The following is a 26,752-nucleotide window of genomic DNA, read 5'->3' on the forward strand; positions in this document are numbered from 1 at the left end:
TTATGGCGGGCAATGAAATCTAAAGATAAATAAACAAGGTCTCGACGAATGCTTCAATGTTGGACGATGGATTCTTGGGAGTTTTTTCTGGGTTGCGGCTCATGCTTTATCTGAGAAACCCACATAACATTATTCTTAGTAATTATGTTATCAGTCAGCTAAAAAAGGTTTAGAATTTACAACTACAGAATTGCAAAATAAATGTTTGATAAGAATGTGAATATCCAGATTTTTGTAGGGAGTCACCATGCTGAAATGGAGACCTAGCACTCACATAGGCAAGCGAAAGAGGCGTGCAGGTCATGAATTTTCCGTCTTAAAATTTGAGCCACCTTTCCAAACTGCCTGGCAGAGTAGTGGAAAACTCTGTATCGACGGATGCTTTTCCCAAACAGCCCTACCCTGACATATATTATTGCTATTTACCTCTTGGTGAGGTATGACGCGTCAACTACATCCACGCACCATCGTTCGCGGTTATTTGAAATGGTCTCGAGGTCCCCCCGCGACTTCCCGAGACGCTCGCAATCTTCCTCTACTGTTCTGCACCAGAGTGGCTTCCACTGAATGACGTAGACAGCAATGCAATTGTCGTCCCCGCTGCCATTTTCGCCTTCCTATCACAGTACGATAGTGTCAGGCCAGCGAACTCTAATGATACGATGCATGTAGATTTTGACAAAGGCTTGGCGCTTTTGAGTAACAGTGGATTTCACTTTCCATGTGCTACTCCCATATAGCAACATAGAAACAACATTAGCGTAGAACAGTGTAAATTTCATCTTGGTGTTGAGATAACTGCATGTCTAGATTTTAAGTAGGGCAGCGACAGCGGATCTAGCACTGTTAATGTGTCGGGCAACATCCAGTACGAGTGCGATGACCCTTCAGACTGAGAACTTTGTTTTTGTTGGTGTTTATCTTCAATCCAACTCTACTTGCCTCTCTCTCCAAATCTGGAATCATTTGGCCAAGGTCCATGACCTGGTGAGAGAGTGAATAGATGTCATCAGCGTATGAATTTCTCCACATCCTCCGGACAAGGCAGCCTGGAGAACGTCACCGATAACAAAAAGAAATAATATCGGTGACAGAATGCAACCCTGGCAGACTCCGCTTTGCACCTCAAAATCCTCCGAGATTTTACCTCGGTGCAGCCCGTGACATATTGCGCCAGTATATGTCGCTCTGATAATGGCGATTAGTTTCTTCTCTGGAATGCTCCTCCTGCGTAGAGCACACAAGATACACTCCCTGTTTATGCCATCGAAATCTATGAAGGGCAGGTGCAGTGAAAAGTGATCCGTAGAGTGTTGCTCTCTCTGTCAATCAAGCTTTCGAGATGCTCTTTGATGCATTCCACGATAATATTATCTTTTCGACGGCAGGGAGCACGCAGATAGCCCTCCAATTGTCACACTCAAAACGGGTGCCTGTCTTTGAAATCTTAGCGATCATCCCCTTATGACACCAAACCCCCCATTATCGCTTCGGTCGTCAAGACCGTGTTTCCCAATCACATGTCCGAGCCAGATATTGATGAAGATCGCCAATTATGATCACAATGTCACGTTTAGGAAGCCTCACTTGAACTACGTGCAATTGTCCTTCTCCATTACATCGGAAGTCTCCATTGGTGCATAACACTGTGGAATTGTGATGCTTCTTTATTTAACCCGGAATCTTGCAGTCAGAAGACTGTCAAAAACTGGCTCCCAAGTCAAGAAGTGCGCCTTGAGTTTGCCATCAGAAACAACCCGACACCGGATTCGCCTCTCCTATCACTTAGCTTTCCAGAGTACAAAAGCACATTGCCGCAAAATGGGATAGAGTAGTGGGGGAAAGTCCCACCATCTTAATTCGCACTCGTTCCAGTTGCGTGTTTTTCATCTCTAATGGGTTGCTCGCTTCCGATTACGATGACCACCAGAATAGAGGTAAGTCCCATTGTAACTGCTGTGGTTCCCTCATCTCGAAGACCAATTCGCTTTGACTGGCATCACAATGGACACCAATCGTTTCAATCACGCGCTGGTCGGTCTAGAAGAGGACACAGTTAACTTATCTCTGACGTTCTCTAGGACTACTCTTGTAAAAGATTAAAAGGACCTGACTAAACTTAACCACTTACTGAAAGAGCTAACGCTGTGAATCGAGCCAACTGCTGCGTGAAATGAAGCAATTTGGCCGCGACAAAGTCGGCACCGAGCTGGTACAGGTCATCATCATCATCAACGGCGTAACAACCGGTATCCAGTCTAGGCCTGCCTTAGTAAGAAACTCCAGACACCCCAGTTTTGTGCCGAGGTCCACCGATTCGATATCCCTAAAAGCTGTCTGGCGTCCAAACCTACGTTACCGCTCCATCTCAAGCAGGATCTGTCTCGTCTTCTTATTCTACCATAGATATTGTCCTTATGGACTGTCCGGGCTGGATCATCCTCATGAATGCAGATTAAGTGACCCGCTTCCGCAGCATATTGAGCCGAACTTTATCCAGAACCATACGGTCATGATATCGCTTATAGATTTCTTCGTTATGTAGGCTACGGAACTGCAGTTGGTAGCCCGCAAATTTATGTTCGTTTCAACGAACGCCAACTTTTTTGTCCAGGGTAGAGACAACTTATTGGAGGAGGAGCTCTGGGTGTACCGGGTTCAGATTCGCGGTCTGCAAGGAGGGAGCATGCAGGTAATTTGGGACTCCTCTTGTGAAAAACCAAGAGCTTGCATAATTCTTAAACGTAATTTAAAATACATATGTCTTTCACAGTTCTTAACCGGGGACCTTGTGGCTATCCAAGTCTCATTGGAAGCTGGGAGGAGCACTCGAGAGGCAGTTGTGGCATCGAGATACTTCTCAGGAGACGAAATCCGGGTTCCACCGGAACAAGTCGCAAAACTGACGAAGTATTGCGAGAAGAGGGCGTTACCACTTCTTTTCGGCTGCGATGCCAGCGCCCACCACGAAGTCTGGGGAAGCAGCGACACCAATCGTAGACGTGAGTACCTTCTTGAATTCATTCTTAGCAATAAGTTAGAAATATATAACGTAGGGAACACTCCAACATTTGTGACCAGCACCAGATAGGAGGTACTGGATATAACTCTATGAAATACCCTAATGAACGGAATGGTCAGGAATTGGAGGGTGTCGGATGAACCCTCTATGTCTGATCACAGGATAATCAGATTCGACATTGAGGGTAACTCCGAAACAGAAAGAATAATAAGGAATCCCAAGAGAACGGATTGGGAATCCTACACAACGCACTTGAGCAACAACATTGCCCACCTTCAAGGGGGCGGTGACATCAGAAGCGAACTGGAACTAGAAGCAGTGGTGGAAAACCTCAACACAGTTGTCATTGACGCATATGAGGCCAGCTGTCCGGCTAAGACAGTTAAATCATCAAGGGATGTACCATGGTGGAATAAGAACCTGGTCAGAATGAGAACAGAGGCACGAAAACTCTTCAACCGGGCAAAACAAACCAGGGGACTGGCAAAGGTACAAAAATGCACTGACTGCGTATAGCAACGCGATCAGGGAAGCGAAACGGAACAGCTTCAGGGATTGAACAGATCACACAAGCAACTAGGCTGTACAAGGATGTAGCCAAATACGGGAGAATATCCTCTGTCTGTTTGAAAAAGGAAGATGGGATATTTACCGAGAATGAGGAGGACAGGGTACACCTGCTTCTCAGAACTCATTTCCCGGGGTCCTACCCCATGGTGGCAGGAGACAACATTCTGCCTACCCCAACAACGAATAAAAGGGGAACGAATGAGAGCTGGAAACTAGCAAAAGAGGTATGCTCAGAAGCTAGGCTAAGATGGGCAGTGGGAACTTTTAAACCACTGAAATCTCCCGAAGTAGATGGCATTTTCCCCGCACTTATCCAGGGAGGCCTAGAAATTATCTTAGAGTTTCTTCTGAGGGTGGTAAGGGGGATCATAGCACTGGGATACATACCAAGGGCATGGAGACGGGCAAAATTGGTCTTTATTCCGAAAGCGAGTAAAAAGGATCCTTTTCACCTTAAATCTTTCAGACCAATTTACCTAACATCGTTTGTACTCAAAACGGTGGAGAAGGTCTCCGTAATCCCCTACATCACTGTCAACACGGTTACCGGGCAGGACGGTCAACTGAAACTGCTCTGTATCAGCTGACAAAGGTACTACTGGAGGCCATAGAAACAAAAAAAATTGCGCGTTTTTGGATATCGAAGGAGCATTCGACAATTCATCGCACACAGAGATACAAGATGCCCTGAGCCGCAAAGGAGTGGGAAACACCCTGGCGTTCTGGATGGGCAAAATCCTAGAAAGCAGGCAAATAGAAGTACCGACAGATACAAATTTTTATTGTCATGAACATTACTCAAGGCTGTTCACAGGGTGGGGTACTATCGCTGCTGATGTGGAGTACAGTAGTGCATGAACTCCTGGACGTGTTAAAAAATACTGTCCAGGGTTACGCGGACGACATTGTTTTAATCTGTAGGGGCAAATATGAAGATACCCTATGTGATAGAATCCAAACTGGACTAAGGGTTACTAGTGCCTGGTGTAGGAAAGTGGGACTGCCGATCAACCCAGCCAAAACCACCATAGTACCATTCACTAGGAGGTGTAAGCTTGATCACCTGAGAGCCATAACATTACATGATATGGAGGTGAAACGAGAAACAGAGGTCAAATATTTGGAAATTACGCTAGACCAACAATTACTCTGGAAGACACATGTCGGAAAGCCACGAGGGCCCTGATGACTTCCAGATCGATAGCAGGAAAAAAATGGGGTTGCAGCCCGAAGATACTATTATACTTTGGATATATACTGCAATAGTAAGGCCAATGATTACCTACGGAGCGGTAATCTGGGCAGAAAGAACCGAACTCAGCACACAAGCCAGGGAATTACGTAAGCTCCAAAGGCTGGCTTGCGTGTGTATCAGTGGGGCAATGAGGACATGCCCAACGGCATCCCTGGAGGTCCTTCTGGGATTAACTCCTCTCCACCTGCACATACAGATGCAAGCAAGGAGGGAAATATTCAGGATGGCCGGTAGTATCAATGAGGCGGGGAGTTGCCTAAATCGAAAGAGGATTGATATCGGTGTCTCGAATTACAGATACCAAGGAATAACATGCCAACGAGGTTTCACTTCGATAAGAAGTTTGAAACACGTTGGAGTAACAAGGCAAACTGCGAGAGCGTGGCTGCGACATACGGCTTAAATCAGCAACTGATTACTTGGTACACTGACGGATCCCTCATAGCAGAGAGAGCGAGTGCCGGTGTCATTGTACTTTGAACCATTGGGCGGGTACACTAGCATATTCCAGGCGGAAATAGACGCCATAGACAGATGTGCCTCCTTTAATCTCCAAAGGAACTACAGGGGGCAGAACATAGCTATTCTCACCGATAGCCAAGTAGCGATCAAGGCACTTAGGTTCAACGAGGTGAACTCTAAACTGGTGTGGGAACCGTCGTAAATTCAGTGATGAATTTGATAACGACAGCGTGTGAGGCTTCCATGCCCCGGAGAGGCCCGAGGCGCGACAAGCCTTCTATGTAGAAATTGCCGACCTATGGAAGGAGTGTCATAAGCTCCGTCGTTTGGCACGACGTTTGCCCGCCAACGAGGAGGCATCTGCCATAAAGGCACAATACAGATCAGCAAAAAGGAGACTCCGCGGCGCTATAAATAAAAGCAAAGCTCGCGGCGTCGTAAATTCAGTGATGAATTTGATAACGACAGCGTGTGAGGCTTCCATGCCCCGGAGAGGCGCGACAAGCCTTCTATGTAGAAATTGCCGACCTATGGAAGGAGTGTCATAAGCTCCGTCGTTTGGCACGACGTTTGCCCGCCAACGAGGAGGCATCTGCCATAAAGGCACAATACAGATCAGCAAAAAGGAGACTCCGCGGCGCTATAAATAAAAGCAAAGCTCGCGGCTGGCAGAATCTTGTTAATGAGGTGAATGAGGACCCGTGGGGACTTGGCTATAAGCTTGTCACTCGGAAAATCGGAGCTCTGCGGAACCCCTGCATACTGAGCACCGACCAGATGGACCGCATTGTGCGGGCATTGTTCCCCAGACACCCTGTATGGGTTGATGCAAATAGCGCGGAAAGCGTCGCGAATTGTCCCCTTTTCACAATGAGAGAACTCGAAGAAGCGGTTCTCACTATGAAAAACAGGAAGGCGCCAGGTCCTGATGGCATCCCAGCGGAAGTTTACAAACCGGTGTTCCGCCAACGGCCAGAATTGCTGCTTGAAGTGTTCAACGCGTGCTTGAAGGAGGGCATTTTTCCTTGTCGCTGGAAAGTGGCCAGACTCGCGTTGATCAGGAAGGATAAAGGAGACCCGGTGCTCCCGTCTGCATACCCACCGCTGTGTATGCTTGACACGGCCGGAAAAGTGCTCGAGAAGCTCATCAGGGATAGACTCGCTGAAATGATCCGTGCTGCCGGGGACTTATCCACAAGGCAGTTCGGGTTTAGAACAGGTAAATCTACAGTGGATGCTGTTATGGAGGTCGTAGATGCGTTTAATCGAGCCGGGGCACACAGCCGCCGATCTCGACGGATAGTGCTCCTCATAACGCTTGATGTTAGAAATGCCTTCAATTCCGTAAGATGGACAGATATGCTAGGCACACTAGAGAACTCCTTTCAAGTGCCAAGCTATTTCTTGCGGATATTGAGGGATTATCTGAAACATCGTTCCTGCCCTATGAGACGCTAGAGGGCCAGAGGAGGATGGATATCACGTCGGGAGTAGCACAGGGATCCATCCTAGGGCCGGACCTCTGGAACGCTTCCTACAATAGCCTGCTGAGACTCGATACGCCCGAAGAGTCGCGCCTGGTCGATTATGCAGACGACGTTGCGGCACTTGTTGCCGGATGCACTGTTGAACAGGCGTAAAGCAGACTTGGCATATTGATGCGACGGGTAAGCGAATGGATGACTGCTCACGGTTTCAACCTTGCCCTGGAAAAAACCGAAGTAGTCATCCTGACCATAAGAAGAATCCCGACCCTGCGTTCCATATCGATCGGCGAGTTGACTATAGAGTCAAAACCAGCGATTAAATGCCTTGGTTTAATGCTCGACTCGAAGATGAGCTTCTTCGAGCAAATCAAAGCAGCAACGGACAGGGCTGCAGCTGGAGTCGCGGCCTTGAGTCGGCTAATGAAGAATGTCTGGGGCCCTATATCTACTAGGAGACGTCTCCTCATGGAAGCAACGCAGTCCGTTCTTCTCTATGGTGCGGAGATATGGGCTGATGCCCTTGACAAGGAGGTGCATCGTAAAGGCCTCGCTCAAGTGCAGAGGCGGGGAGCTTTACGAGTGGCATCTGCTTATCGCACCGTCTCCGAACCGGCTGTGATGGTGATTGCGGGAGTGATCCCCGTTGCCCTCCTTGCCAAGGAGCGCGAAGCTATCTACCGCCGTAACGGCAAAAACTTAAGAGAAGTGGTTGCCCGTGAAGAACGTCAACGCACCCTTAGCGAGTGGCAACTTTCTTGGCAAAATGAGCCAAAGGGAAAGTGGACTGAACTTCTAAGTGGGCATGGAGGTTTTCAGTCTTACCTGCACAGGATTGGGAAGGCGCGATCTCCTGATTGTGTTTTTTGCAATGGAGTGGCGGATGACGCTGAACACACCTTTTTCTCTTGCGAGAGGTGGGACGGCCACCGGCAGCAGCAGCTTTATGCAGGCGTAGGGGAGCTCTCTCCAGACAACATTGTCAGAGAGAAGCTAAAGAGCGCTGGCAGCTGGAATCGTATTGCGCATTATGTTCGGGGTTGCCTAAGTATTACTGGAGCAATGAGTACTACGCCGACTGCGGCACTTGAAGCTATCCTAAATTTACCCCCCATTCACTTGGAGGTAAAACGGAAAGCGGCCAACGACGCATATAGGCTCGATACCATTGGGGAGAATCCGATTATAAAACTGGCCCGACCCTTCGGAAAAATGACGACCATATTCCAGGTGGAAATATATGCCATTTCATTGGCAGCAGAAGAATGTCTGCGACAAAAATGGAGGGGTCGCACCATTCGAATCTGTTCCGATTGTCGGGCGGCATTATCAGCACTAAATGGCAACAACATATCAAGCCAGTTGGTGTGGAGTTGTCATCAGGTGCTGCTGAAACTTGGCCGACTGAACGAAACATTCCTGATGTGGGTGCCGGGGCACTCTAACATCGCCGGTAATGAGGAGGCTGACAGACTGGCTCGCCGAGGGTCTGGCAAGGTTTTCTTCAATGAAGAATCTGCGCACTCTCTGTGTCTGGAGAATGTTCTCAGATTCGCTAAAGTCTGCAAACACCGTAGGCGGGAAGCCATTGAATAGGCAACTTACGGGGATAGTACAATGGGCCTAATAATGCCCTGAGTGCTCGGAGCTGCGGCTCCCCCCAGTTAACAAAACTACTAAAATATGTTCGGGCTCTTCTTATTACGAAGAAGATTGAACTCGACCGGCGGAGGGTTCGGACGGTAAGGAGTTCCCTGAACTAACAACAACTCCCTTCCTCCCTTCTCCTCCCGTTAGTGAAAGGAATTCCCTGACTTGAAGGCTCCCAAACCCGGGAGAGCGGAAAGGCTAGCCCGAAGTAATGTGTCAAACGATTCCAGGCTAGTTCTCTGATGACAGGGAGGGGTTTAGTTGGTAGTCCGCCAGCGTGCTGTTGCGGGAGTCCAACATTCTGTGCGCAAATGCATCTACCTACGAGGCAGCGGACGTACTAGCCAAGAAGGGAGCAGAGACGCCTTTACACGGGCCAGAACCATTCTGTGGAATCGGAAACGATTTCAGGGCTATGAATCTAAGAAATGAAGAGGAACGGTTGAGGGAACTATACTGGACGGGCCTACCAGGGATGGAGCAATCCAGGGTGCTTATTGGGGGATACGAACCCATGCGCACAAAGGATTCCTTAAACCTCACCAAAAAGAACCTCCGAATCATAGTCGGAATTCTCACTGGTCATTGCCGGTTGAACTATCACCTAGGGCAGCTAGGGATATCTACGGACATTGCCTGCAGGTTTTGTGAGGAGGAGGACGAAACCTCTATACACGTCCTGGGACAGTGTCCGGCACTTGTGCAAAGTAGGTCGCGGCATCTGGGAGAACACTTAATACCAGATGCAAAGCTGAAAGATCTGGAAATAGAGAACATACTAAAGTTCCTGACTTGAGGCTTGAGATACTATGATCAATAGGTACACTATAACCACTATCAACAACCGAGGCTTCAACAAACGTATGAGATACACCGTGAAATCCAATCTATTCAATTTCTACAAACCCGACTATGACGAAGACACTTAGGAATTCGCCGGGGTTGGATAAAACAGCTCTGACCTGAACGATTGAACTGCAGTTCACCATCATCATTGACGGCGCAACAACCGATATCCGGCCTAGGTCTGCCTTAATAAAGAACTCCACACATCCCGGTTTTTGCGCTGATGTCCATCAATACGCCATCGCTCCATCTCAGACAGGGTCTGCACCGTCTTCTTTTTCTACCATAGATATTGCCCTTATAGACTTTCCGCTTTAGCGTTCCTTCACTAAATTTACATGATCCGCTCTCCGTGATAACTTTTCTAACACATTGCGATTATTCTAAGTTCATATTGGCGTCACCTTCACTTTCTTCATGACAGGGCTAGGGCCAAACCTTATAAGGATTTTCTGAAGGGATTTAGTCAAATTGTCACAAGGGGAAGCACGGGACAAGCTAATGTGTTCGTTTTTCAATGAATAGATCTGTGACCATCATCGTTCACAATTCACAGAAACTTGCGTGACTCAGTGGCAATTGGCTAAAAGCAACGCGGAAACGCTTGGGATAGACTGATAAGCGGAGCATCCAACGATTTTAACCCAGAAACGAGCGTCGGGGAAATCTGCATAATAAACGGTTCCTCACTCGAGGGGCGCAATGTGCAGAAACTTTTCAATTTGAATTTCAAATGAAGAGTTTTCTTGAGATTTGCACTCGAATCTGAATGATTATGAGCTGAATTATGAAATATTGTCGGATTGAGTTCAACACGGAGATTGTTTCGCAGACGACTCCCCGAGGCCAAGGTTTGTGCTTCGCATTATTTTGAAATTGCGGGCGTTCAATGAATGAATGGGTTTGGATGGATTTTGGATGCGAAATGCTTGGCCAGATTCGGGGACGGCAAACAGTCGTTTTTGAAATCAAAAACAAAGGGAAAAGCCGTGCCTCTGACAGTTGGCGGCGAGTCTCGAACTGGTTATTATTCATAATTCCACACGCACTCGCACACACTCAAGGGCGCCGCTACCAATCATAAACAAAAAACAACCCCCTCCCTCGGTTTTCGCTATTGTCAGTCAGCGAGCGTGTTTACTCGGCGAAAACCGTCCGTTTAGGCGGCGCAATTCAAACTTACCTGAACGGTTCATCATGTTGCCGGGCTGGCTCTGGGCTGGGCTAAGCTGGGCGGAAACTGGAAAGCACAAACACAATTCGAACTGGCGCTGGCGGCGCGAAGAATAACACTTTTCGGCACTGGTCACAGGCAGCACTTGAAATTTGAAAATTCCACGGTCGTTGGGGTCGAGTCACCCTGCGGGGACGCGGCAAATTTGAATTCTGGGTGAGTGGGACACAGTAAGGATCGAGGGGAAGGCACTGTAATTTCACGCACTTGAAAAAACGAAGGAAATACGGCGAATCACGTCGCAACCGGCGGCAAAACACTCGCAAAAACACCGACAACGACGGGTCACACAGTCAAACTAACCGCGCCGCACACAGTTGCAGGCGAAGCACCGAATCGAGCCAGAATCGAATTGGCCGGCGAGCGATAGTAGCGCTGCCAACTTGACAGCGTAGTGTCAGTTGGATGGGGTGCCGTTCGGGGAGTTTGAACTGTCATTCTCATTTTAGAAGGTGATTGCATAAATGGCAGGACGCTGTTCAATTTCGCTGTTTCTCGCAAATTTTGTTTCTACTGAAGTTTGAAATTCGAAGCAAAAAACGGGTTAATTAGCTAAATTCTTGCACCGCATGATATGTGGTTCGTGGTTCTGCTTAATCTTTCTTGGCTGTTCATATGATTCCAATCAGATGGCAGCACATATCTTATCAACGGATTGCTCCAGATTTCAATTCACCCTAGATAAAGTATAATAACCGGTTTAATGATAAGGACTTGGTGATGTTTCTTGTTTGGATTAATGTACCCGTTAAATATGTAAAGAAAAAAAATGATTTCTTTCAGCCAGACCGGACATCCTGCCAACTACCGCGGATGCTCGGCATACAAAGATATGGTTGCCAGAAGGGAAGCGGGTAAAGCAAAAAAGAATGCGGAAACCGCATTAATATGGAAGGATATGAAACTGCAGCCATAAAACGGTTGAAAAAAGTGAAAAGCCTTCTGCTCACTCGCGTCAACAAAATCTATCGGAGATATGGGGACTATCATCATCCCATATTGGTTCAGTTCAAATCACTTCTAAAGATCGCGCGAGTTACGGGATCATTACCCTAACGTTTAGCCATCGTCGGCACATTCATCCTAAATTCAAACTACTTACTTGCATAAATACAATTAATGTTATTTCATTGAACTTAACAATTGCTTACTACACATTTTCCAGAATTTGCACTTTGTATTACCTAGCTTAACACGTGCTATTGCATAAGCATAATTTTAATATAAATAGTAGATCGAATATAAGTACAGCAACTTGTTATAATCAATCAGCCAGCGAAAGCTATGCTCGAATAAATCGGTTTAGTTCAAATTAAGTTGTATTTTTCTTTATTTTTTTTCACCGGTAACGACCACGTTACCATAACTGGCGCAGTCGCAAAAGTAAGGGCGGAGGACGGTACGATTTAGGATTCCTAGTACGCAGAAACGCAGAATTCCGAAGGATTATCGGTTCGCGACGGTTGATCGCTTACGGTTCAGTGTGCTAATTTGTGCAAGTGCAAGTGACAAAGGATAATTGTTGCGCAGAGCAGGCTCAGCGAAAGCATATCGCTACTCGAGCAAACAAAGCAAGGATTATGAGAGTCCTACTGATCATTATACTCAAGTAAGTTCTTGGTCATATGCCTCTCCCATCCAAATCGAAATCCCCATCCTCAAAACCCTATAACACGCTTCCTAGGCTATTTAGACGTAATAACTCTCCTACTAAATTAAGAAAATATAAATCCGATAGTGGTCATATAAAATCTCCCGCGAGTGAAAATATTCTTAGTGTTCCAAATCAATCAATCGTTGGCTCAATCTCGAAATTAACCAATTTATTCAGATCACGAAGTTTGTCTATATTAGTTAGTGAAAGTGAAGAAGAAAACAAAATAGAATATAGTATAATGGCTAACCCAGGTACAAGTTCGCAACCTCAGGTTACAACCATAGATATTTTCAATTCATTACGGGTACCGGACGCAATCAAGGATCTCCCAAGATTCGAGGGTAACCCGCGATTACTGTTTGATTTCCTTGGCAACGTCGACGAAATACTTTCCCTTATCGATGTTACAAATGGAACGCCATATGGCAAGTTATTATTGAGGGCCATTCGCAACAAAATTGTTGGAGAAGCGAACGAAGTCCTCAATATGTATGGGACACCACTAGATTGGAATCTCATTAAAACCAACCTAACCCTTCACTACGCCGACAAAAGGAATGAGACCTCCTTAATAAGGGACTTGCATGTGTTAAAACAAAATAATGATTCGGTGCAAAAATTTTACAGTGAAATTATCGAAATACTTAGTAGTATGAATAATCATGTGTGTATTCATGAAAGTGACCTCAATGTGATCTCTGCAAAAAAATCTCTTTTCGCAGAGATGTGCTTAAACACATTTTTATCGGGATTGAAAGAACCACTTGGGTCCACCGTTCGGGCTATGAAACCCACAACTCTAGCAGAAGCCTACGCATGCTGCATACAAGAGCAGAATATACTTTATACTAAGTCAGATTCGAACCGGAGTCTATTAAACCCAAGGTCAGTTAACCCGCTGAAACCCATCATGTTTCCCCAACAAAATAAGGATGTGTTTAAACCTAAACTTTTGTTTCCTTTAATACCCCCACAAGGGTTCTCGAATCCTCCGTTTAATCAACAATACAGACCTAACTTTTTACCTCAACAAAAACCATTTGGCATGTATCAACAACCTCAAAATCCTTTTGTCAGGCAACAACAGTTTAGACCTCCGCAGTATCCTCAGCAATTCCAACGACAAGCTCCATTTCAGAATAACTATCCTCATTTCCAACAAAGAGCTTCTATACCTAATAGACCAAGTAATGGACCTGTTTCAAAACCTGAACCAATGGAAATAGGCTCAGGTACAATTCGAAGAAACCATCCACAGCAAAGAGAACCAGGAAGTAATTTCTTCCGGTCAACCGGACCAGCTAATTTTACATCTAAAGAATTGTTCAATGTCGGGGAACAGGAGTCTAACTCACACTCCAAAACCCAAAAGGAATCCCTCTTAAACATTAATAGTGAGGAAGGTAACCCAACTAGCGTACCCTATAATCTCGAACAATATTATTCCCAATATTACTATGATGATGAAGACGTTTATTTTCTTAATCCCTACGAAAACTGCAACCAGAATAATTCCGAAGAAAACAATATTGATGAGGAAAATTTTCCTACGAATGCCTCCTCAACCCAATCGGATACCTAGATATTAACACACACGGTAACCTACTACCCTATGTTAGCATTTCCTCCCCTTTTGGACGTCCATTAAAATTTTTAATCGACACAGGAGCATCTTCATCATTCATCAACCCCGAATATATCAATCCGAGTGATATAAAATCAATTAAACCTATTTCGATTAGCACTGTTCTTTCTAAACACGAAGTCAAAGAAGAAGTTATCTTACCAAATTTTACTGAATTCAACCAACCCGGTAACTCGCGTTTCTTAATATTCAAATTTCACGGTTATTTTGATGGGCTACTTGGGATAGACATTTTGAGTAACCTCGGAGCTAAAGTAGACCTAGGCAACCAGGTGATAACGACTAACAATGCCGTACTCCCCTTGAACTTCAAACCGAACTTCATGTCTAACAAATACGTAATTTCACCCGAAACAAAAGTAATCGTAAAACTTCCTGTTGACATACAAAATGGAGATATTTATATTAAATCAACTAAAATCTCCCCTAACCTAGTAATCTCGGAAGGAATTTACAGCGCGGTTAATTGGTACGCACCAATTGAGGTTTCTAACCATTCACAAAAAGAACAAATCCTTTTAATTGAACATCCCCTTATGGCGGAAAAACTCTCAAACCGATACGAAGAAATAAATAACCTAAACATCTGCTGTGACAGGGATCAGTCACCACTGGCTCTACATGAGGATATTATTAACCTTCTTCGAGTGTCACATTTAAATACCGAAGAACAGAAAGGCTTGTTCAAAGTTTGTAGAGAATTTGACGATATCTTCCTCCGAGAAGGACAAGACTTGACTTTCACTAACCAAGTGAAACATCGCATCAGAACTACCGATGAACTACCCATTTATACAAAATCCTATAGATATCCTTTCATACACAAACCTGAAGTGCGTAATCAAATCTCCGATATGCTTAACCAGGGCATAATTAGACCCAGCTACTCACCATGGAGCTCCCCTGTCTGGATAGTTCCAAAAAAACCAGATGCGAGTGGTAAGCAAAAATGGCGATTGGTTATAGACTACAGGAAATTAAATGAGAAAACAATAGGGGACAGGTACCCACTCCCGAACATTAATGACATTTTGGACAAACTAGGGAAGTCTATGTACTTTTCGACATTGGATCTCGCTAGTGGGTTCCATCAGATCGAGATGGATCCACGCGACGTTTCTAAAACGGCCTTCACGGTCGAAGGTGGCCATTACGAGTATGTACGCATGCCATTTGGGCTGAAAAATGCCCCTTCAACTTTTCAACGAGTCATGGATAACGTTTTAAAGGAATTGCAAGGAACAATCTGTCTAGTGTACCTAGATGACATCATTATATTCTCTACCTCCTTGCAGGAACACGTAGAAAATCTTCGAAAGGTATTCCAGAAACTTCGTCAAGCAAACCTTAAGGTTCAACTCGATAAGTCCGAGTTTCTCAAAAAGGAAATAGCTTTTCTTGGCCACTTGGTCACAACAGAAGGTATTAAACCAGATCCTAGCAAAATCCAGGCTATCACCGACTTTCCCATTCCGAGAACCCCGAAAGAAATCAAATCATTTCTTGGGTTACTCGGCTATTACCGTAAATTTATTCGGGATTTTGCAAAATTGACCAAACCACTCACAGAATGTCTAAAGAAGGGACGACGTATTGATCTAAACGATCGCTATTTGAGAACTTTTAAATCTTGTAAAGATATTCTCACCAACGATCCCATTCTTCAACATCCGGACTTCAAAAAACCCTTTGTGCTCACAACAGATGCGAGCAACTTTGCAATTGGTGGTGTATTATCACAAGGGCCAATCGGCAGTGATAAACCAATCTGCTATGCTAGTAGGACCTTGACTGATACCGAGATCAACTATTCGACAATCGAAAAGGAGCTCTTGGCAATTGTGTGGGCCACTAAGTACTTTCGCCCATACCTCTTCGGTAGGAAGTTTACAATAGTGACAGATCACAAACCCCTTATCTGGATGATGAATCTAAAAGATCCAAATTCTAGACTGATACGTTGGAGGCTCAAGCTAGAAGAGTACGATTATAAATTGCATTATAAAAAGGGTATCCAGAACAGTAACGCAGACGCCTTAAGTCGAATAAAAATCAATAAAGAGACGAACAATAAAAACTTAACCGAAGTTTATGTTAATGATACTCCGGGTACATCCGCACAAAGTACTATGGGTTCCACTGTGCATTCCGCAGAAGAAAACCTTAATACAGGAATCCCTATTTCTGAACGCCCTTTAAACGAATTCTCTCTTCAATTGGTACTTGAAAAAACTAACAATAGACCCCAAACGATTCTCGAAATGCCATTCAGAAATAAACAGCGACGTATCATCCGAATGCAAGAATATACGGAAACAAACCTTATCGACATCTTCAAAAAATTTATTCCTCCCAATAGACTAACTGCAATATATACCACCGAAGAAATTTTCAGAATAATACAGGAAACTCATTCAAACTATTTTTCTCAATCCAAAAACTTTAAGGTCGTAAGATGCATGGAAATCCTAAAAGAAATAAGTGAGAACGATGCACAAGATGCTTTAATTACTGAATACCATCTAAAAAGTAATCATCGAGGAATAAATGAGGCTCTTGCTCATCTCAAGAGAGAATATTACTTTCCTTTTATGAAGAACAAAATCACACAAATAATCAACAATTGCGAAAAATGCCAAACACTTAAATATGACAGAAATCCTCAAAAACCGAAGCACCAAACCCCAGATCCTCCAAAAAAACCTTTAGACGTACTCCATATGGACATATACACAATTGACAAACGCTACATACTAACCATCATTGATAAGTTCTCAAAATTCGCGGCAGCCTACACTCTCGAAACCCGAAACAGCCTAAATATTATTAAATCCCTCAAACATTTCATCAGTCTACACGGGATTCCTAGAAATCTAGTCACAATCGTAACCGATCAAGGAACCGAATTTACATCTTCTATCTTCAAAGACTTCTGTAAACAATATACGTTAAATCATTACTTAGTTTCCTACCAGCAGACAAGCAGCAACGGACCTGTAGAAAGACTTAACTCGACTATCACTGAAACTTACAGAATAATACACGACAAACACCGAGACAAGGACCCAGAAGACATACTTAATGAAGTAATCATCACTTACAACAACGCTATCCATTCAGCTACGAAATACACTCCCTTTGAATTATTCTACGGCAGAACCTACAAGTTTGACAAAGACGCGAAGTACACTAGTAATCATGAATATCTAGAAAAACTTAGACAATTTCAAACACAACTCTATCCCGAAATAGAACGTTTACTACTTGATCAAACCAATAGACGATTAACAAAACTAAATAAAAATAGAGAAAACCCAGAAAATTACAATGAAGGATCGGTAGTGTTTAGAAGAGAGTGTAGACGAAACAAATTGAATCGAAGATTTACTAAACACAAAATTAAGAAGAATAATCTTGTTACAGTTATTACAGACAAAAACCAAAAATTACATAAGTCCAAAATTAAAAGAAAACGAAAATTTCAGGGAACTCTTCCTACTGACCATGGTAACCAGCCAGACGATGAACCTGCTAGACCTGACACATAGGAATGGACTACTTCCAATAAACTTGGGAAATGCACGTTTGATAACATCCTACAAAGACTTGATACACATCGTACAACTCGATAAATACAAAGAAAATATTGACAATATACATGACTCTCTAGCAATTTTCGACAATACTACAGAATATACAGGAATGGTAGAAATATTAAAAAGGAAGGTTGATGAAGTTAAAACTAAACTGGATGCAATGATGCCTCACAAACGGACTAAAAGAGGACTAATAGACGGACTAGGTACTATCATAAAAGGTATTACGGGGAACTTGGATGCAAACGACGCGATAAGAATAAATAACGAAATAAATAAAATCTTTGATAATGAAAGACAACTCGAAACTAAATTAACTCAACAAAGCCAACTAAACGGGCAAATGATTGAACGATTCGGTAACATTACAGCACATATAAATCAACAACAAAAAACAATAACTGACTATTTGAAACATATTAATGAAATTTCCAAAAACCAAATTCGAAATGATAATAGAAACATAAAATATTCGCAGTATATGAATCAAATTAATATTAACATTGACGTACTTGATAACCACTTAAACGGGATTTCAGAAGCAATCATTCTAGCAAAATTTAACATTATATCCAAAATGATACTGAATCCTCAAGAACTAACGGAATTATATCGCCTATTTGAAGAACAAAACATTAATATTACATCCGATGAACACATATACGAATTATTAAGTCTTCAAGCCTACTCAAATAACTCAAATATTATCTTCAACATAAGAATCCCGGTCCTCTCAAAAGAATCATACTTCTTATTTCACCTTATACCCCTACCTATTAACAAAACCCGAACAATATTAACAAAACCCTATGCCATCCTTGGGCATGAACATATCCAAGAACTTGATAATAAATGTCAGAATATCGAGGGGACATTTTATTGCCTCGAAACCACTAATTTGGAAAAAGTCTCTCATTCAAAATGCGTAGCAAGCATCCTGAATCACAAGCCTGCCGAATGTCACATCTACGATCGCGAAAACGACATCGAGATTTTCGAACCAGAGCCAAATCACTTGTTGCTGATCAGTATTCCGGAAACGATGGTTAATACTACCTGTGGACCTAACGACTTTAAAGCGAAGGGAACCCTCCTAATCCACTTCAAGGACTGCGAGATTTCGATCAACAGCATTACATACAGCTCCAAAATACAAACCTTCTGGGACGAGATCAGCATACATCCAGCTGCATTTAACAACATAAACTTTACATCGCCCACTAATAATCACCTTCAACTCAAACGTCTAGGAGACTACCAGTTCACGAATTTGCGCCTAGAGAAGGACTCGATAACCGACTTCGAACTAATGGATCTGCACCTACCTCTCTCTGCAACCACAGGCATTATCCTCGTCGTTTTTATAATATATTATGCCTTTTCTAGACGAACTATCAAAAACTCAGGCCTACATACCCTACCTGTCATAGCTCCGACCAACGAACCTGCAAAGATCCAGTTTCTTTGGCCCATGCTCCACACTAAGGGGGGAGGAGTTACGGGATCATTACCCTAACGTTTAGCCATCGTCGGCACATTCATCCTAAATTCAAACTACTTACTTGCATAAATACAATTAATGTTATTTCATTGAACTTAACAATTGCTTACTACACATTTTCCAGAATTTGCACTTTGTATTACCTAGCTTAACACGTGCTATTGCATAAGCATAATTTTAATATAAATAGTAGATCGAATATAAGTACAGCAACTTGTTATAATCAATCAGCCAGCGAAAGCTATGCTCGAATAAATCGGTTTAGTTCAAATTAAGTTGTATTTTTCTTTATTTTTTTTCACCGGTAACGACCACGTTACCATAACTCGCGGGATCTTATCCGTCAACATTACGTAAATGAAGTGAACTTCCAATGGCGGGAGAAGTTAAAGGGTACACCAAGTGATCCAGATTCCATGTTTACTAAGATAAATACGTTATTCCGGAAGAAGTCACGAATAACTGTGCCGAGAATTAAAGTCGGTGGCAGCGAGATACAACACCTTTTTGACTCAGGTATAGACACGAATAGTGTAACTGTTGATGCGCAAGGCAATTACATCGTGATGGATGATGCTCTGAAACTCGAACTTATAGGGGAACACTTTGAATCGGTGCATCGGCCCAGAACGGGTTTAGAGCCAACGCGACTTTCGGAAATTGTAGATCGAGATGTCTACAATTTCAAATATAGCCTGAACGGCACCACAGTTCTCCAATTTAGCTTTGCGTTGCAGGCTGATCTCATACCGAGTGATCATCTGCTTGATTACTTTGTCTCATGTGTAGAGTTAACTTCCATATTCAGAAGAGTAAACAATAAGAGATCATTTACCAGACAGTGCCATTCGTAATTATTGCATTTTGTTCAATAATTTATTGAACAATTCTTTCTTTCCAGGACATTGGAAGAAAGCCCGAGTATTCCCGATTTTAAAGAGAGGGAAGGATTCATCCAGCCCTCAAAGCTATCGCCCAATCAGTTTGCTGCCTAACATCAGCAAGGTGTTTGAGGTTTTGGTATTGAAAGCTTTGAACGGGCATATAAAGAAGAAGGAATTATTGCCGAACGCGCAATTCGGATTTCGATCTGGACATTCGACAATACATGCAATAACGAAGGTAACGTCTGATATGGCGGATTAACAATGGTGAGTGCGTAGGCGCTTGCCTTATAGACATGGAGAATACCATCTGGTTGGATGGACTGATTTTCAGGCTCCTGAAGAATGAGTTTCCCAGCCACCTCGTAGCGATGATGTGTAGTATGCTGTATGGCAAGTGCTTTGTCATTACGGACGGAAATCTCACTACTAGCAGAGAATTTTATGTTCTGAATGGATTACAGCAAGGGACAGTGACTGCGCCTACACTTTTTGCGGTATTTGCCGGCGAATTACTCAACTCTTTCGATTTTAATAAATCTCCTAAAAGGTCGTTGGTTGCCTTTGCTAACGATCTGATACCCTACACGGCACACAAGGAGGTAACTGAGGCGCAAGTTGAACTTCAGAAGATGTTCAGTGATATTAAGTTCTTCCAGAACAGTTGGCGGATGAAAATCAATGCGCAAAAGAGTGAAACGATTCTGTTTCGAAATTCCTTGGCGTACGCCAGTAGGAACGTGAAAAGGAATTGGAGAGATTTCCACATTGTCGCGAACGAGGATAGCTTTGAGCGCATTCCTCATAAGAAGTGCGATAGATACCTGGGTGTGCGTCTTGACGAGCGTCTCCAATTTAACGAGCTCGTTAAAGTCGCGCTAGAAAGCGCTCGCAAGGCATTCATGGCTCTTCGAAGACTCTTTTATGCTCCACATCTTAGCCGGAATTTGAAGTTTATTTGCTATCTTACTTTGGTTAGATCGGTACTCATCTACGGGTGTGGTATCTGGTTTAATTTGAGTGCTGTGCCAAGAATCGACACAGTTATCGTCAGATTGATCCGGAATCATATAGTGCGATCTGCTTCGCATGGTGAGAACCCTTGGGTTTCGCAGCCGTTCTACCCAAATGATGGGTATTTCGAGAAAACTCTCACGACAGACTTCATTCCTCCCGAAGCATTCGTGTATCTTGACAGGAATGGTCTAATTCTTGATTCTGCCGGTGATCCGGTTATGTATCTTATATTAAGACGGGCCACGGACAAAAGGATAGAATACTACCCGACCCGACAGTGGGGGCTTCGGGATTCGACTGGAGATACTCCAGAGCGAGAGTAATTGATATTAAGCGGGATGAAAAAGAGAAATCCTGGTACTGGTGGCTGCGGGATGCCGGTTAGCGGTGGCCGTGCTCAGTTCTGCTATTTGTTTCGTGGTGGGGCTTTTTAAATATGTACATATTGAACGGGTGCTGATTTTGCCTCCAGTTGTAACTTATACATACATACGTTATTATTCTTTGTTTCTTTGTAAATATTACAACTGTTATTATTACCTTTTCTAACTATGGATGTTATTGTAAAAAAAATAAAAAAAAAATATGATAGTTTTAAGCACAATAATTTAAGTTAGAAGTATCTTTTGAAGCGATAAAACATTTATTACTATTATTACTTTTATATTTCTTTATTTGCCACTGAGGCCAAGTGAATTTTGTTGGGTTTTTGACCATTTCCCGACAACTTATTGTAAAATTAGATTTTTATTTCTTACTGTTTCTCTTCTCTGTCTGTAACTTGTTATTCGAAAACTTTGAGAGCCCACAGTGGCCATTAGATTTAAGTTATTTTTGTTATTTTAAAAAATTGTTTTTTATTGTTCATTTTTCCAATCTATATACTATTGTTACCTATTTCTTAAAAATAAAAATGATTTTAAAAACCAAAAACCACACCGCAAAGTCCAAGCAAACGGTGGCACAGATGTCACAAAGCTTGTCCCGGCCAGGCGTACCGTACGCCCAAGCAGCTAGGAATACTCTTCCTAGAGCTGCAGAACCCCAAGCTCCACAAGGCAACAAACTGGCCTTCAACTGTTAATGAATCTATGGAGTTAAACATAGTTACATTTAACTCCGCGTCCCTGGTCTCACACGACCAACGTGCCACTGCCCAAGCGTTGATTGGCACTCTGAAAGCAGACATATTTTGCGTTTCGGAGACTCATCTAAACCATAGACATAATGTCAATTTCACCGGATGCAGCACTATTCGGCATAACAGCAACACGGGCCCTGTCCTTCTAGTCAAAAAAGACTACCATTTTGAGGAAGTCGTCATCGATGAGTTACTAGTCTATTCCGCTGCAGCGGCAATAGTGAAAACGAACGATAAAAAGCGGATTTTGGTAGTTTCCGTTTATATCAAATGCAATTCCCGAAGTGAGCAACTGGGCCATGACTTAAAGGTCTTGGGCGATCTCCAGTTAAAATCAAAATACCTTATCTTCGGTGGCGACTTTAACTCACGGCACAAATCCTGGGGCGATAAGGCAGAAAATTTAAATGGGAAAAGGATCCTTTCACGACAGCCAACCTTGAGGTGGTCTTGCCGGATTCGCCGACAAGACCCGCTAGTCAATGTCTGATGAAACCAAGCAAAGTTTTCAGGTAACTTCCTGTTAAACTTTACCAGACATGTCCGACCATTTCGCAGTTGAACTCAAAATGGCCTCAACTTCACAACTGCAGAAGCGAGTTAAGGTAACCATCAGATCATTCGCCCACACTGATTGGGACAAATTCAAGTCAGATTTAGCACCAATGCTGAACTTGAAAAAACTCGCTACAGATCGTAATCTGTCGGACAAAGAAATCGACGAAGCAATCATTTTGGCTACAGACGTTATCAATACTGCTACACGCAGAAATACCAGGCCCGTAATTTCACAGATATTAAGCCCGGGCCAGATATGTTTCAATATATAAATATGCTAGCGGAGAAAAATAAGTCCCGTAATTTCGGTCTTACCAGGAACAAGGAACCAATCTGCGGAGACGCCAGAAAGGCGCATGTCCTTGCGGAATCATTTGAGCCTCAGCTCAATATCCCTCCGCCTCAATGTAACCCGGCAATAGTGTCGATGGTTGAAACAACTATCGCCGACTTCGTCTCTAGGCATTCAAGTAAGCTAGTGACATTCTCCCAAATGAACTCCTCAGTAAAACCAACGGATTCGCAACATTTCCTGAGTTTATCACAATTCATCGCCTTGACCTCAAACCTAAACGGTAAAAAATCAGTCGGACCTGACGAAATTCCTAATTATGTAATTAGACAACTTCCCCGAGTCTCCATAAAATTTTTGCTGGCATTATTTAATAACTGCATGAATAATGGCTACTTTCCCACCACCTGGCAAGTAGCTAAAATAATTGCGATTCGGAAAAAAGGCGGCTCTAGTGAGCCTAAAAAATTTAGACCCGTGCCATTATTGTCCAATTTAGGCAAACTCTTTGAGAGAGCATGGACAATCGGGCTAGTTCAATATTGCAATCTAAAAGAGATTATACCCAACCATCAGTTCGGGTTCCGCAGCCAGCACGGAACTCAACATGCACTTAGCTACCCTCACGACACTGTCGTAGCAAGACTTAACGTAAACAATAAACCGACCGTAGCATGTGCATTAGACTTAGAAAAGGCTTTCGACTCCGTATGGGTAAACGGAGTAATCTACAAACCAATAGATCTTGAGTTTCCAATTCCGATCATTAGAATTCCACTAAGCTTCCTCGAAGATAGGTATTTCTACGTCAGCGTGGGAAATGAATTCTCCGATCTCTTGTCGGTAACATGGGGAGTACCGCAAGGATCCATTTCTGGGCCCACCTTTTACAATATGGCGTCCCAACTCCCGAGACCGGCACCGAACTTATTCAATATGCCGATGATACACTCATCTTCGCTTCAAGCCTCCACCTCATCAGGGCAGCCAAGGACCTCGGCAAAAATTACCTGACATGGGACATTAAAATTAATAAGGCGAAAACGCAATTCTGCACCTTTCGGAGGAAAGTTAGATACCTAGGTTCTAGAGGAATCCACAGAAAATGAAGATCGGAAACATTATAGTGAGTAATTTCCAGACCATTAAGTACTTAGGAGTTAAACTTCATGAACTCCTTAAGTTCAAGCCACATCTTGAGCTCGCTATCGGTAAGGCACGCGGTGCACTCAGTAGGATCTACTTTCTTCTTCGAAAGAAGGTAGGACCCAGCACCAAGGCCAAACTCACTCTCTACAAGATCAGACCCATTATCTGCTATGGAGCGCCCACGTGAATCACTTGCTCCACCCGAACCATGTCCAAATGTCAGGCATTCGAACGCCGGATTTAAAGGCACTGCACTGGTCTTTCCTATAATTGGAAGACCAAGAAAGTTGTAAGAAACGCCGAAGTGTATCGGCGCGCCAAGGTACAACCTCTTCGAGAATTCGTTCTCAGCTTGGTGGAACGGTTCTTCGAAAGAACGGAGAATCATCCAAATCTGCTAATCCAGCAACTCCACCAACAGGGTAGCACCTTCCCATTGGCCAACTTCCTAAGGCCCTGTAATTAATAATGTATTAGAAAGTAAGACACTATTGAAAATAAAAAACTTATAACTTATAACTTTTGTTTCAGTCATACTCAATTTTTTTGTTACAGTTGATATGCGGCACTCCAGAAGCGAAGTTTTCCGTCTACCTCGACCGTTAGTGTGTGCACCCTGTACGAGGTGACCCTACTATTAACAAGACACTACGGAATTATGTAGACTGATGAGTGAAAAAACCTCCCTCAATACAGGGTTTATGGGAACTGTGCCCATTGGATAGTTTGCAGTCGGAAGCTAACTTATTGCACTGGAATAAAGCCTGACTGATGCGTGGTCGCCTTAATGAGTAAGCGTGATTTTACCATGCAACAGGATTTTACGGTACTTTGGACCTCCCAACCGCCATACTCGTTGAAATCAAATAAGAACAAAAACTGAATATATAAAAAAGTCAGTCACTTAAGCTGAAAATCGAAAATGCGACCTCCGAAATATTGTTTGTCAACATTAATATACATGGCGACCTGACACGACCTCCTCGTGGTGGCCGCTGGAAACCGTCTTCGGACGGGCCACGAGTGTGTAGGGCCAGGCTGGGAGTAGGCTTTTCCAACTGATTATTATTCTGTTAAGGGAAAGTCGCACCGCGTCCTTGAAGAACTATTGTGCCCCTTCCAACTAATGAGGGTCTGCTTGTCTGCTGGTCAGGTGTTAGGATGAAGTCGATCTGGCGGGGGGATGAGCCGAAGCAACAGCCTGGTTGTCATTCTCCTTGCACTGGAGATGGTGCTAATAGGACCCCAAACCAAGGTGGAACAGCATGCGAAGAGGGCTGCGTGGCCAATGGGGAGCTTCGCCTTTAGTATGCGAACTCTGAATACCTTGGGGATCTTCAGTTTCAAATAAGACTCTTACCCTGGTGGCCGGGTGAGCCAGGGTGGACATTCTTCCCGAACTACTCGTGGGACCTTAACATGGACTAAATTTTAAAAATAAATAAACCGACGATCGAAGAGGTGATGCTAGGCGCATCATGGGAGGACGAGCTGCTGGTATCCACCCAGGAGACAGTAGCCGTCGAGAGCAGTACACTCGCTGCCAACCCTAGCACTGCTGTGCTGAAACCAATCGCAGGGACCTCCCGGAGCGAGGCGGCAGAGGGATTAGTGGTTTCCAGCCTGGAATTCACTGCCGTCAAGTTGGGTATAGCGAATACCAGACATAGTACTCCTAAACTGAAACCCTCGACACTGGAAGATCCTTCAAACAGTCCGAAAGAACATCGGTCACCGTAAACCGACTAAGAAGCGAAGGTGAACTGGTGTCCTGCTCAAGAGCCGGTACCAGAAGACCATGCATATTCTCAGCAAGATTGCTAAGAATAAGGAGGCCGGTACTGTTGACGAGCGGGATGAAAAAGACCTCGCTAAATACCAGGCGATTGTTGACGAATATGTGGCGCAGCAGGATTAACAAGATTCAAAATTTATTTCGGACCATAAGCCTCTTACAAAAGCCCGACAAAGCGTCCCTTCGTCAGCTTCGTCATCTGAGCCTTATAAGCCAGTTCACGTCCGACATACATCACGTGTCCGGCAAGGACAGCGTAGTTGCTGACGCTTTCTCACGTGTCTCTGAGGCAAACATCCCCGCCTCACTCGACTTCTCGGCTATCGCCAAGGCGCAGGAGGATGACGCAGTGTTTCAGAGCCTCAAATCCAACCCCAAATACAAAATTTCGGGAGTTGCCCATCTTCGGCTCGAACCTCTATCTCTCTGTTACGAGTACTCGGAAAAGGGACCCCCGCCATACATTCCGGCCACCTTTCGCAAGGAAGTGTTCCACGCAGTTCACGACTTAGCGCATACAGGCATCAGGGCGACAAATCGGCTAGTCACCAAAAAATACTTCTGGCCCAGGAATAAGGACGTCAACTCCTGGGTCAGAGAGTGCATCGCATGCCAGAAGTGTAAGGTCGCCAGGCATATAAGAAAAGAAGTGGGCTCATTCCCACGCACTACCAAACGATTCCACACAATATACCTCGACATCGTAGGCCATTTGCGAGACCCGCACGATTTCAAGTATTGTCTCACCATTATCGACAGGTTTATGCGGTGGCCTGAGGCAATGCCTCTGAAGGACATTACGGCACAATCTTGTGCCGAAGCCCTCTGTCGAGAGTGGATCCCTCGCTTCGGTGTCCCTGCAGTGATTATCACTGACCAGGGAATGCAATTTGAGTCCACCCTTTTTTTTTGGGGTTAGGCAAACTCCTGGGATTCAAACGCCGCACTACTACTGCACGACTACTGCATCCCATCCGCAATCCAATGGGATGCT

The 26,752-nt window shown here is 44.0% G+C and overlaps 1 protein-coding gene across 2 annotated transcripts in view; it reads right to left on the reverse strand.

Moving 5' to 3' along the window:
- Positions 1-10,828, reverse strand: part of LOC119646814 (septin-7) — a 277,350-nt gene extending 266,522 nt beyond the window's left edge. The window contains exons 1-2 of one of the 2 annotated variants that reach the window (XM_038047428.1): positions 10,473-10,828; positions 9,397-9,398 (exon numbers count right to left, since the gene is read on the reverse strand). In XM_038047428.1, the coding sequence (XP_037903356.1) occupies positions 9,397-9,398; positions 10,473-10,488 (18 nt within the window). In that variant the 5' untranslated portion in view covers positions 10,489-10,828. The remainder of the gene's footprint in view (positions 1-9,396; positions 9,399-10,472) is intronic. The other variant, XM_038047426.1, reaches the window with a different exon arrangement.
- Positions 10,829-26,752: the final 15,924 nt, after the last annotated feature.

The sequence above is a fragment of the Hermetia illucens genome, chromosome 1 (assembly GCF_905115235.1).
Source record: "Hermetia illucens chromosome 1, iHerIll2.2.curated.20191125, whole genome shotgun sequence".
Classification (NCBI taxonomy): Eukaryota; Metazoa; Arthropoda; class Insecta; order Diptera; family Stratiomyidae; genus Hermetia; species Hermetia illucens.